Source organism: Catharus ustulatus, chromosome Z, assembly GCF_009819885.2.
Source record: "Catharus ustulatus isolate bCatUst1 chromosome Z, bCatUst1.pri.v2, whole genome shotgun sequence".
Lineage (NCBI taxonomy): Eukaryota > Metazoa > Chordata > Aves > Passeriformes > Turdidae > Catharus > Catharus ustulatus.
The window spans coordinates 11386716-11400907 of record NC_046262.2 but is presented as its reverse complement, the minus strand read 5'-3'; the positions used below and the strand labels follow the sequence as shown (position 1 = coordinate 11400907).

Genomic DNA, 14192 nt, shown 5'->3' with positions numbered 1-14192 from the left:
TACAGTAATTTCACGACTATAAGGCGCACCCTTTTGACTAAAATTTTCCCCCAAAACCGGAAGTGTGCCTTATAGTCCGGTGCGCCTTATCTGATGGACAAAGTGGCAAAATTTGCCGAACCGGAAGTGCAAGCCGCAAGGGGAGTGGCTCCGCAGCAGGGCTGGGCTGTGAGGGGGGAAGGGCCCCGCGGGGCCGTGCCGGGCTGTGATGAGGGAAGGGCCCCGCGGGGCCGTGCTGGGCTGTGAGGGGGAGTGGCCCCGTGGGGCCGTGCAGGGCTGTGAGGGGGAGTGGCCTGGCGGGGCCGTGCCGGGCTTTGAGGAGGGAACGGCCCCAGGGCTGTGAGGAGGGAACAGCCCCATGGGGCTGTGCCTGGCTGTGAGGGGAGAGGTGTCCCGTAGCAGCGTCAGGATGTGAGGGGAGAGGCGCTCCGCGTGGGGGGGCCTGCTAGCATCAGCGCGGCCGCCGCGCAGGATGGGAAAGCCGCTAGAATCAGGGCAGTGGCGGCGCGGGGCAAGCCCGCTGGCATGGGGGCACCTGGAGCACCAGGGAACTCCCGGAGCAGCGGGGCCCCGGGGACGCCGCACGGAGCGGCGGCGGGCATTTTCCAGCCCTGGGGATGCCTCACGGAGCGGCGGCAGGCGTTCCCCGGCCCCGGGGACACTGCACAGAGTGGCCGCAGGCCTTTTCCGGCGCCGGGGACGCTGCACGGAGCGGCGGTGGGCATTCCCCGGCCCCGGGGATGCCGCACGGAGCGGCAGCAGGCGTTCCCCGGTGCCGGGGACGCCGCATGGAGCGGCGGCGGGCCTTTTCCGGTGCCGGGGACGCCGCACAGAATGGCGGATACAGGCAGGCCCGGGTTGAGGCGGGGCCTTGGCCAGCAACCGCGCAGGGGGAGCTGGGGGCGGAGCCTCGCTAAAAAAAAAGTGCGCCTTATAGTCCGGTGCACCTTATCTGATCTGCAAAGTTGCAAAATTTGCCAACTCCCGGGGGGTGCGCCTTATAGTCCGGTGTGCCTTATGGTCATGAAATTACTGTACTTAAAAATACTTTAAATCTCAATAAATTCTACACTGCATTAGCAAATCCTAGCTGAGAAAATACATATTTTGTCTACTTTAGGTAAGAGAATTGCTACTTTATATAGGCGACCAAATGTTATCCATATATACTCACCTGTTCTTTGAAAATTGTTTAAAGTCATCCTGAAGACCATATTTGTGTAGAAGTTCTCCTAGGAGGTAGCCAGTAGAAAATTCTTCTGGAAATGATCCTGGAGCTAAGTTTGGGGGTTTCGTGATTGTTTAGGCATTTTTAAACAAAATAAATTTAAAAATCCAAATGTTAAATTTAATTAAACTTGTTATTGTGTTTATAACAAAACTAAATCCAAAGTTTAGTAAATAATTCAAAGAAATTTTAGGAGATTGATTTAGTAGTAATAGTTTTCAAATCACAAATAAATATACTTTCTGTGAAGTCATTTGCAACATCAGCTTTACATAGTAATTTCTGATTTTCAGTGTTAAAATGCAAACATTGTCATAATTGACATTGAGATTGTGAAAATATCTATAAATTATAATTAATAAATTTTCCATATAAAATGCAAATTAAAAAAAATAAAAGCTAGCTCTGATGAGCTCTTCTTCACACAATCACAGAATCACAGAATATGATGCTGAGTTGGAAGGGACCCATCAGAATTGAGTCAACTCTTGGCCCTACACAGCACACCCAAGAGTCACACCACGTGCCGAGAGCATTTTCCAAAGGCTTATTGAGCTCTGTCAGGCTGGTGTTGTGAGCACTGCCCTGGGGAGCCTGTTCCAGTGCCCAGCCATCATCTGGGGAAGAACCTTCTCCTGATATCCAACCTACACCTCCCCTGACACAACTTCAGGCCATTCTCTTGCATCCTGTCAGTGTCACCACAGAGCAGAGATCAGTGTCTGCCCTTTTACTTCCACTTGTGAGGGAGCTGTAACTGCAATGAGGTGTCCCCTCAGTCTCACCCTCTCCTCACACGGCTTCTCCTCCAGACCCTTCACCATCCTCACTGCCCTCCTTTGGACACTCTCTAAGGGTTTAATGCCTTTCTTACACTGTGGCACCCAAAGCTGCCCCAGCCCTGGAGGTGAGGCTGCCCCAGCTCAGAGCAGAGCAGGACAATCCCCTCCCTTGCCCAGCTGGTGATGCTGTGCCTGATGCCCCCAGGACAGGGTTGGCCCTCCTGGCTGCCAGGGTACTGCTGACTAGTGCTCCACTCACCACTAACCAGGAGCCCCTGGCCCTTTTCTGTGGCAGACCAGCATCTCCTTCTTCAGTCTATAGACACAACAAGGGTTGCTCCATCCTGGATACCAGAATTTCGCACCTTGTTAGACTTCATATAGTTGATGATTGCTCATCTCTCTAATTTTCCTGAGGGTTTTGCTCCCTCCTTGCAGAACAAATGTTTTTCCAAGTCCAGCACAACACCTACCATTCAAAACAAAGCACTACTTTCCAAACATATTAAACTACTTTTTATTCTCTAGAGTCCTTATTAGGAGTTTTAAGTTTGAGCACCTTTCATCTCCTGAGAGCACCTGCCCCTTGAGGAGAATTAATTTCAGCTTGAAAATTTTCAAGCATTGGAATTAATTGTCCAGGAAGCTGAAGGAGTCACCATCCCTGGAGGTGTTCAAGAGGTATCTGGATCTGAGCTGGGTGATACGGTTTAGTGGTTCAGGGGTTACAGGGGCACTGCTGGGAGCATGGTTGGACTGGATGGCCCCGAAGGTCTCCTCCAACTCTGGCAGACCTACGATTATGCAGTCCCTGCCTTGCACATCAGGATCAAAAATGTACCTGCAGGAGGCACGTGGTGGCGGGGAGGGGGCGGGCCCGCCAGGGGAGTGGCCCTGTCACGACGGCCCGACCCTGACCCCGCTGACCCCACTGTCCCCGCGGCCAGGCCCTGTCCGTCCCCGCGCAGCGGGGCCGCACTCACCGATGCACCGGGAGAGCTTCACGTCCCGGTTGAGCCAGTCGCACAGGATCCGGGACATGGCCGGAGGCGCCCGCCGCCGCCGCCGCCCGGCTCCGCGTCCCGTTGCCGCGGCGACCGCGGGCGGTGCCTGCGCGGGGGGGGCGGGGCGCGCGGCGGCGCGGACGCGCAGGCGCGGCGGGCGGGCGGGCGCGCGGGTGGCCCCGGGCGCGGAGCAAGGTGAGCGCGCGGCGGGGCGGGGCGGCCCCGGGGGAGGCGCTGGGCGGGCGGGGGCTGAGGCGGGGTCGGCGCGGCGGGGCCGGGCCCGGCCGAGCCCGGCGCAGGGGGGACGCGGCGGGGAGCCGCGGGTCGGTGCCCGCTGTGCCCGCTGCGCCCGCTGCCACGGAGCCCCGCGGGGCTACCTGCCCGGGAGCGCTGGCTGCCCCGGCTGCGCGTTCCACGTGTGTTTGTTTAAACAACCACTTCCCGGTTCCGCCCCGAGCCCGGCGCGGTCCGTGTTTGCTCTGAGCTGGTGGGGGTGGTGCAGGGCAGAGACCGAAAATCAGGAGGAATTTCTTGGCAGAAGGAGTGATTAGACAGTGGAATGGGCTGCCCGCGGAGGTGGTGGAGTCATTGTCGCCGGAGGTGTTAAAGGAAAGAAAGAGTGGATGCGGCACTCAGTGCCGTGGTCTGGTTGACCCCGGTGGTGCTGGCTCACAGGTTGGACTCGGTCACCTCAAAGATCTTTTCCAACCCGATTGATTCCTGTGATTCTGCAAAGCACAGCCTGGCAGGAGAAAGGGAATGGATCCAGGGTGGTTTTCCCACAGCCGTTCTCCAAGAGCACACATTTATTACCGGGCTGGCGCCGTGCGGAGCGGGGGAGGGATGGGCGGCAGCGCGATCGGAGCCCGGTCAGCCCAGGCTCGGCACATGCGGAGCCGGGTCTGCAGCCGCCGCTCCGGGCTCGCAGCGTCCCTGTGCCAGACATCTGCGGGAGCTTCGGGGCGAGCCCCGCCGAGACCGCCTGTGCTCAGCTTTTGTTTGCATTAAGTCATCTTTGGTTTAGAGTCACACCGAAACAACCATGGGTGGTTCCAGTGCTCCTATTTGGAGCATGTGTAATAAAATGCTAGAGCATAGGGAAGAGAGCTGCATCTGGAAAATGCACTGCACACAGTGGGTATTTAATTTTTTTTTTCCCTTGGAAAAGATGTTCTAACTACTCAAGTTTTCAACTACCTTTCGGCACAATACGTAATTGCGAGGCATTATATTTGCTACAAAAGGCAGGGACAAGGTGATCTAGTGGCTAATGACAGCAAGCTAATGATAATTTTTAGCAGTGACAGTTAACTTGGAATGTTACAGATTCTGTTATTTGAAAACAAACAGAATTCCTCAGATTAAATCTGTGTACTTTGACAGAGGGTGTGCTTTAAATCAAATTGAATCCTTGAGAATAAGAATATGGATGTATAACTGACCACGTATTTATAAATCTTGAAAAGGTCAGTGTAGAGTCAGGAGCACATGAATGAGTGAAGTAAGAAGACTCTTCAAAAGAGAGGAAGTACTTTTAAGACAGATGTTTAAATTACTTTTTATATTATTTTAATTTTTCGAGGTTTTGCATATATCTGGACTTGTAAAAATACACACGCTTTAGGGGAAGAAAAAAGTTCAAATTTAAAATATTTTTATGATTGTGTATGTAGTGGGTGATTCTATCATCAGAATGTTTTTCTGGTATGTCAGGGAGGAAAGAGCAAACATATTTTAGCTTCATCATGGAATTTTTCCCATGGCTCCAGAAATCAATGTATATGTATTTATGTTGATACACAATTAAGTGTTGTTGCAAGTAGTCATTAACAGAGGCTTATGTTAATTTAAAACATGCAAACCAGAACTGGTTTAGATTAAGTATAGAACTTCTTTCCCTATCACCTCTGACTTTAAAAGGGTGGTACTTCCTGTGTCTTTAGACTTATTTTTTTAATGCAATGTACTCTTTCAAGTTCATGATCATATTCAGTGAATTTCTAAACACCTGATTTTGTTTAAAATTAGCATAAAGTTTTCTTGAGATGACATAATAAAATCTTACTCAGATAAGCTAGAACTATGAGAAAGATGTGGATTTTCAAATTTAAATTCAGTAGTGACTTGCTATTTCATCTGAATCTGTTTTAACAAATTAATTTAGCTTTTTTTATTCTGATAAGTGATGGCATAATGTATTAATCGAATTTTACTTCATTCTTTCCCTGAATTTAAGAACTTAGAAAGATGTCTGTGTTCTGCACTGTGAAAGCTGAGTCCAGAGACAATTTGAAGGAAAATAATTGCAGAAAACAAATAAAGTAAGTATTTCCCTCATTCTATCCTTGCTGAAAACACCAGTGTTTTTAAATAATAGCATTGTTTACTTCTGTGCTCTCAGTTTTTTACATCTCTGCTAGGAATGCCACAGGGCATTCCAAACCGAATTTTCACAGGACTCTGTACTTTGAATTATGTAGATTTTAGTCTGTAATACAGGCTTGTGAAATGCATATTAATTTTTCACCTGAGACTCTGTCTTTATTTCAAACTTCATGCATCTTATTGTGGACTTGCTTTGAAAGAGGAGAGGATTGTTTACAGGCTGAATTTATAACAGTCGAAGGACTAGAAGATGTCCGGCAGCAGCAACCTGTTGAGCAGAAATTGAAGTGTCAGGAATCATCTGTTATATTTCATTCCTTTTGCCTGTCTGAAAGAAACTGCACATATGCAGAACAAAAAATTGTGCCACCAGGCCTATAGCATTTTTGGATATTAACTTTGAATAAAATGGACATAACAACAGTATGCATATAGAATAAAATGGCAAAATCCAGTTTTAGAAATTAATATCTATAAACTTTATAACAAAAGGATAATTAAAACACTTTAAAATGTTCAAGAAAATAAACTGAAGGGGGAATTAATTAGAAGAAATTACTGCAATTTAATAAAACTGAGAATAAGAAAAGTCAAATGAAGCAGTACCTGAATTCTGAAACTAAACTGCATTTAGAGAGAAACTGTGCTGACAGTAATAGCAGTAAAATGATACAGAGTAATTAAAGAGTGTCTGGGTTCAGGAGTTTCCTTTTGTGCACCAAAATTTCCTTTTTCCTGTGTATCAACAAGATTTATAAACAAGATTGTTTACAAACATGCTCTTTTAAATTATTTTATTTACCTATTTATTTATTTATTTATTTAACTTGTAATGTTGTGGTTTATATTATTTGCTTGTTTTTTCTCTTTTCTGGGAAGTTACAAAGAGGCTAAATAACCTCCACTTCTCCTAGGGCTTCTTTTCACTGTTCCCTTCCAGTTTATTATTCATTTTACTTCATGTTATTTGAATTACAGAATTACATAATAGTCTTTGTTGGTAGTTGGATCCACAAGGGTCATGAAGTCCAGCTCTTAAGCAAATAGGTGATACTGGGTTTAAATCTGCAATTTTGAATTATTGGGACTATGCTCTAACCTTGTGAGCTAATCTCAGGGTATTTATCCCCTCTGACAATGATCAAATGATCAAGTCCTCTTTAAAACTTAGTTTTGAATTTATTCATCCTTCACATATACTCTCTTCTGAGTCCTCATGTCTGTACTGAGGAAAGAAAAGGATCAAGCTCTAAACAAAAAAATCATAATCTTGAGGTTTGTGTTTGCCAGATGTTTCCACAGGTGGTTGCTTGGTGCATTTCTCACCTCCATGGCGCCTACTGGCTCTTAGAACTGCGCTACAGAAGTTTGTCCTGACTTCTACTTGGTTTTCTTCTGCTGCAAGACAACAGTTATGTTGAACCTCATGTAGGTCTAGTCTGGTGTCATGTCTCTAACGATGATCAAGAAAAGATTTTGGGAAGAAATGGGAAGAAATCATATATTAAGATCTGCTAGCGTGTATTCCATTGCCGTACAGAACACTCTCCCTCCCACAACTGAATGTGGTGAAGGACTTTATGCATTGACATAAGCTAATACAATTAACTTTTTCTTCCGTGAACACATCCAGACAGTTCTGAATCTAGGTAAATATTTTATATTGACAGTGGTTTGTGGTAAGGAATTCCACAACTTAACCTGGCTTTGTGTGAAAAAATTAGATTACCCTTCATTATGCAAAGAATTGCATTGTCTTGTGCATTTTGAGATTACATCCTCTGGTCTTTTTTTTTTTCAGCTCTCTAACTGTTCTGTTATTTTTAAACAAGAATGTTGGGCCTCTGACTTTCAGGTTGAACTGATACTTCAAGTGCTATCTTACTTCCAATAGTTGTATAAGTGAATTTTATATCAACATTTCCTGTCCATCTTTATTTTCCCTCAATCTTGGTTGGGGAGTTGTGTCTCTGGAGAATTGTGGTTCCTATGACATATTCTGATCTCTTTATTATCTGCATGAAGAGCACTAGGGTGTGAGTCTGCTGTACCAATCCTGCAGAACTAGCACTTGGCAATACTAATGGGGCTGCATTCAATACATATGCAAGATCTGCATTTACTGATTAAATAATCACTTTATATTTAAAAAGTGTGTTCAATACAGATAAGAATTTTTAATGAGGTTTGGAAAGTTACAGGTGTGCTGTGTGCAGGAATATATTGTGATTGAGTGCATTGTTTACTGTACTGCAAAATGGATTTATTAGTATGTAGGTTCAGTTTGAGTAAATCTCAGTAAATTGCTAGGCAAGATTAAGGCAAGAGAAGTGCAGAGACGTTCTGGTGCTTTTAGGAGACAGGGCAAAGTGCTTCCAGTGTGAGGAACAAGTGGAGTACTGTGGCTGATGTTATGATTCTCTTTTGTACTAATAACCATGTAAGGAAGAAGCTGATTTAATCTTCTTAAGCAAAATCCATGATTTGCTGTCTGTATCTGAGACAGTATGGTTCCATTTAGTTCCATTCAGTTATAACAATTGCACATTTAAATTAAGGACTGAAAGATTTTTCAACTTCAAGTGAGAATTCGTTATCTCCAGTGTGATGTGCTTGGCAGGAATTACAATCCACTGTGGTGGAGAAAGGAATATGATATGGAATAACATTTCAAATACCAATGCCATTTGGCTTGATGAGACTACTTAGAGACTTACTAAAGGAGATGGGGGTTTGGTTTGTTTTTTGTCTGTTAATTTGGTTGTTTTTTGAAAAAGCCACTACTGAATTTGATTGAAAGGTTTTGGAGAGATTTTGCATCTTTAAGGTAGACAGTGCTTCTTAACTATTTCAAGCATCAAAACAGTAAAATAAATCATCAGAACAGTAAAAGCTGAGTGATGGAAACAAAGAACCAAACATCTGCCTGGCAGATTAAAAGTTCACATAAGTAAAATGAAAGGAAGTAGTGAGCTCATTTAGAACCTCTCTGAATAAAGACTACATACATGTCTTAAGGACAGAGTAAATTGCAGAAGAAATATAGAGACTGACATGTTGATACAGCTTTAAACAAGTGTGCAAAACAAAAGAAATGAGGGATTAAGGACATTGTTTTGAAGATGTTACCATGATTTCACTGAATTTCGTTACCCATTTTTAGGCATCCCCTTCTTCTTAATAGCTTATTTTTGGGTTTATTACTACTTTCTTTCCTTTATGGTTATTTTTTTCTATCAAAAAGTTGGGTGTTTTGGGTTGAGGATTCCATGCTTCCTTAGTGGGATAATAGGAGTTTAGTTGGGAAAGCAGTAGACAAGGGATAAAAAATAGTTGAAGATTAGAGACTGGAATTGAATAAAGATTCATTGAGAAATGTGACTGGTACATGGAGCTAGCCAAGAAGAGAGTTCCATTAGGGATGGAACAAAGAGGATCAAGACAACACAATTTGCCTTAGTTTTATGGCTTAAGCAGTCTTGAAATTCTGAGTCACTATTTCTCTGCCTCGTGAAATTGTATGTAAAACACACTGTCAGAAGATGGTTTTAGTCAACCCCAGCAATTACATATATCCACTTGTATCTATGTCACAATACAGTCTGAAATAAAATTATGTGAACATTTTTCTTGTAGTCATTCTTACATGTATAGAATGTGTGCTTGGTGTAGATGAATGAAAGCTCTCTCCAGTTGGCTTTTTTTCTAGAAAAAAAAGAAGGCAGTGAAGTAGTAAGTAAAATTCAGATGGTTCATTTTTGTCATGCACAGTTTAATTTATTTTCTGGCATAGTGTTTCTGCAAGATAAAAATCCAGTTAATAAATCAGATTTTTCTGGGCAGCTACAAATTGTAAGTATATAATTTTATTAATTGCTTTGTAAGCAATGGTCTGAAATATTTTGAGTAGTACTTAGAATACTCTCAAGGCCTCATCAGCTAGTATTTTATCTTTGTTATTCAATAAATGCGCATTAACTGCACATTTGTCCTACATTCTTTTACTGTGGTTTTTGTCTACCATTATTAAAGAATGTGTGTAATGTGACTAGAATCCTCTTGAGGGTTTCTGGAATGCAACTGCTTTTTCTTTCAGAAATAGTATGGCTATTGTGTACTGACAATTCTGTTTGGTTATGTTTTTAGAATGTAAAACTAAGAATACTGTGTCTGAAGTACAGAAGGAAATCAAGTAAGCATCATGTAACCAAGTGATCTGGAATTTGGCTAGCATTCTAGGAACAAATACCAGCACTTAAAAGCCTTGGATAATTCTTTCTTGTTATGTTGAAAGGGAGCATTGGTCAAGCATGCTCTATGTTGGAAGTATTTCTGGTAAAACATCAGGTTTTCGACATTGTTCTTTAATCCACAGTACTTAGGTAATTAGAGTAAAGCTGATAATGTAAATAGTTCAAATCAAAGTGATTTTGATGTAGTTAGACAAAGAAGAGACTGTGGGCTAATATACCCCGTTACTTCTTTTAATAAAAAATTAATGGTACATCACGGCACAGGAGTGCTAGTACACAGAATATAGCTTCTTTTCTACAATAATGATTTATCTTTCAAGTTGCTTATTTCTCTCCTCTTATGCCAGTATAATTTTGCTCTCAGGCTGATTCCAATAGATGTTTTCTTCTTGAGTGTAGGAGTTGCTGATAATGACAGGGATGGTATTGTGCTTCTTCCTAATGGCTATGGAAATACAATTTTAACAAAACTTTGAATTATTCATAAGCAGTTTCTTATTTGATTGCATGTTCTCTGACTAGAAGATTTAAACAGGAATAAACAGCCTGCCTTAAAATAAGTAAAAATCTGGAAAAAAAGTTTAATTTAATATAGAATGATTGAATACAGGCCTTGTGAAAGATGAAAAAAACCCCATCCAATTGTTCATGTTTTGAGTTGTGCCATAGATAAGCATTTTAAACAAATTACAGAATTTTAGCAACTTGTGTGCTGAAGCATTGACTGACTTACTGATGGATCACTTCAAATCATGAAGCAGTGTAGAAAATTCTGCGATTAAACCAGTAGCAAGCCTCTAAAACAGGGCCTCTGATTTTCTCCGTCTCACTTATTCACATTTCCAGCTCTTTTTGCTTTGTTGATTCTTATTCTCTTCTGCAATGGGAATTATTCTTACCTATATATTTCTGTTTATTTCCTACTACATATTCCTTAGGTCTTCACATCTGATGATGTGTCTTCTCCTTTTCATCTGCTACCCCAACCCTTCTGTCCTACCAAGGCTTATACATGCATTTTGCTTCAAAAGTAATTTACACACATTCTGAATTATGTGTTATGTCAGATTTCTAAAGTAGCAACACTAACCATTCTCTTCTCATTCTCCAGAAGGATGGTAGAAATTGTTAGAATTGTTCTTTAGATTCAATGGCAAGAATTTATCCCTTTTTTCCATTTGAATAATGTGGAGAGTGGTAGGCCCAAAACCCCTTCAGTACCTTTCCTGCAGGTTCTTTGTAGGCTCTTTGTCATATGGATGTTTGGCACCTGCCATGTGGACAGATCAGTGTCTTTGCAGATTACAGTTTTGAAATTCTTTCTCCCCAAGGATGATGGATGCCTTGCTTTATCCCAGAGAAATGTTGTATGAATGAGATTTGAAATTAAAACTGTGGAAAATCATAGTTGGGCTGCCAAGCATACACAGAAGCAGTTGGTGAATACACCAGCTTTTAAAAAAATCTTATGACTGGAAAGAATGTCTGTTTGCTAAATACTTTAGAAAACCATTGATAATTTACCTTCAAATTTGCATAGTTATGCCTACGTTCATATGTAGGTTTTGCCTTACTCTGAACATATGCAGTAAGTTCTAATTAATTTTACGCAGTTTATATTTGAAGTCTAGCAGTCTTGTTTTGCCCTTGAGTTTCAGAACCTGTTTTTTCACCTTAGGATCAGCTAGTCAGTGTGTTTATCTTCTTATGCAGAATGAGCACTCCCAAAGAAATTATATCAATTACAAGTTCTTTTTCAGCAGCAGAGGAGCAGCATTTGTCAGAATGAATCATTAACAATAGCTGGAATGCACTCTTCCTGCCTCTTCTGGAAACTTTACTGAATTTGAAGTATCCTTAATCTGGGCACATACTCAGGTAGACCAGTCTTCATCGTCAGTAAAGAGGTGACTCTTTGTTCTTTCAGTGGTAGTTACAGTAATGCTTATTCTGCCCTTGGTCTTTTTATACCTCTCACTATGTTGTTGCTTCACTTTGGCAATAACAGATACAGATGCCCAGGCTGCATTATTCAAAACAGCTATTTCAGCTGCAGTTACAATAGTGGGTATTAGATGTTTTCTTATACAAACGCTAATAGGATGGTAGTAGAATTTCTTCTGTCTTTGTAATTCTGTTCAGTAGAGGATTTGAAAATTTACTATAGCCTTTAGTAAAATTCTTGCTATTCATAACAATTTAATACATTCTTCTTTTCCATTTTAAAAACTAATTTTTTCACATTTTCTGTGGCAAAAATTGTCTTGCATGGTAATAAATAAGATATGTAAGTGAAGTGGATTTAATCTATCTTTTGATCAATTTACCACTGGATAGCAGCATAAATTTCTTTCATTAATCTGATATTTGCTGCAGATACATGATCAATACATGCTACACAAATCAGAAGAATCTTACTGGAACAGAATAGCCCTGATCCTCCACTTTGAGAAAGGCGTCTTTCCAAGATTTAGGTGTCCATTTTTGTTTTCTATGAGTATGTAATTCTTTATCATGCTATTTGGAATAAGAAAAGGCACAAAGCTACAAAAGGCAAGCACAAATAAACTTATTTTAAATCAATTAAATTCTGTGCTTTGGTTTGAATTACTTTTTAAAAATGGATTAATGCATGATATTGATTAAATCGGCCAAGTAAAGCACAGAAAAATTATTCTAATTTTGAAACAAGAAATAAGTGTAGCTGAGAGATTTTGCATCTGATGCAGCATCAAATTAATCCCATATTTGTGTATAGGTTATGTAAATGAAATTGAATAGCATACTGCATTATATGAGACATAGAACCTAAGATGCACATAATTCTGTTTGTGAAGTTACACAGCTGCTGCTTGTAATTGGCTGCCTAGGGAACCTCTGTTCAATAATCCTTTTTAATGATGTTTTTAACAGTTTGGGTTCCATAGTAAGAGAAGAACCAGATATAGAATGTCAAATATAACTAAAATACAAATAAATGAAGATTCATAACAAAAATTAGGTGTGGCTGTGCAAGCACATGTGTATATGCTTTTAAATTTTTTTTAAAACATACAGCGATTTTGAAAGCTCTTTTGCAAACACAGTGTTCAATGTTTCAAATGACAAATAAACAAAAAAATAGTGATTGCTTTCTTACTGCTGCAGCATAGTTTCTTTCCCATAAAGCTACTTATTACAATAGAAAATAAAATAAAGTAATTATATTTTTCCCCTGAATTTTAAATGCAATTCACTGTTTTAATTATGTTTTTCTTTCATCATGACATTGTTGAAATTTAAATAACTACAGAAATACAACTTCTTTAAACATTTTCTGGGTCACTTCTAACTGAAAGGCTCTCTTCTGTTGTCCAATACTATGTATGATTTAGATTTGTTTGTGCAAAAGGAAGAGAGGCTATAACGTTTTTATTGACTATCTCTAGCTTACTTCCCTTGAAACAGAGGAAGTAATATTGCTTTCTTTGTGAGAGGTTTTGACACTTAAATAATTTGTTTCTATTGTCCCTTTCATTTCTGTTTTGTGAGCTACTACTTCCAGTCTTTTTGTAAGATTAAAGTATGTACTTCCATCCTGTGTATAACACGTCAGCATGTAGAACAGCATCTCCTAGGAGTATAGTTTTTCAGTAATTGTAACCTCTTGTTTTGTTGAACCTTGAAATTTATTATACTCTATGGCTGAATTACACAACAGAAACTTTTAAATATGGTTCGTTTTTTTCCATTCATCTTTATAGCATTTGTTTTCTCCACAATGAATATATCCTCACCAGTGAAGAAGACATTGTTGATCATTCATTTTCAGGGAGGATCCCTTAAACTGTTCAGAGTATGCAGGTGTGGTTCAGCCATGGTTTATGATGCCATAAATTGTAATATGGAATTTAACAAGGAGGAAAAAACGGGTGTTTTGCAATGTGATAAACTACAGGACAAATAATGGAAGAATAAATGATGTAATTACTAACTAATGGAAATGTCAAATCTATATAAGGAGTTAGTTAATTGTAATTAAAGTTTGGTTTAGCAAGAGATCTCTGGAGATATTTATGTTACTTAAAGGAGAAAACAGTTTGAAGTTGAGGGACGTTTTGGTTTTAATCCAAATTGAGTGATAATCAGAAAAATAAATATGATAGAGACATAAGATGAATATGAATGATAATGCTTAAGAAAAATTATTGCAGAATTCTGTTAATCTGTTGAGAGTTCACTTCTCCACTTACCTTGTAACAGTCTGGGATAAGGTGTAGTGGCCATAACCTTTAAGCATGCCATTTAGAAATTTATGTTGACTTTATCATGGTTATCCATATTTTACTTTTTCAAAAGTTAATCCCATCATAAGACACTGCTGCTTCCCAATTACCCTGATGAGAAAGTTACAGTTGTTCTCTTTATCCGCAATGTAATGCTGACCTTGTCTGATTGGTGTCTTGTCAATATTTGGACTGTTTTCTTGTGGTTGAAAGATTTGTCTCAGTTTCTAAGCTCATAGAGTTGAAACATAAAGCATGACAACTGGAGAGAGAGA

The 14192-nt window shown here is 40.6% G+C and overlaps 2 protein-coding genes across 10 annotated transcripts in view; one reads left to right on the top strand and one right to left on the bottom strand.

Annotated features, from left to right (window-relative positions):
- SPEF2 (sperm flagellar 2) overlaps positions 1 to 3088 on the bottom strand; it is a 78355-nt gene extending 75267 nt beyond the window's left edge. For all 8 annotated transcript variants that reach the window (XM_033085330.2, XM_033085331.2, XM_033085335.2 and 5 more), the window contains exons 1-2: positions 2994 to 3088; positions 1175 to 1277 (exon numbers count right to left, since the gene is read on the bottom strand). In XM_033085330.2, coding sequence (XP_032941221.1) covers positions 1175 to 1277; positions 2994 to 3051 — 161 coding nt within the window. In that variant the 5' untranslated portion in view covers positions 3052 to 3088. The remainder of the gene's footprint in view (positions 1 to 1174; positions 1278 to 2993) is intronic.
- An 80-nt stretch (positions 3089 to 3168) lies between these two features.
- PRLR (prolactin receptor) overlaps positions 3169 to 14192 on the top strand; it is a 161603-nt gene continuing 150579 nt past the window's right edge. For both annotated transcript variants that reach the window (XM_033085435.2, XM_033085434.2), the window contains exons 1-2: positions 3169 to 3209; positions 5251 to 5335. The gene's annotated coding sequence lies outside the window, so the exon portion shown is untranslated. The remainder of the gene's footprint in view (positions 3210 to 5250; positions 5336 to 14192) is intronic.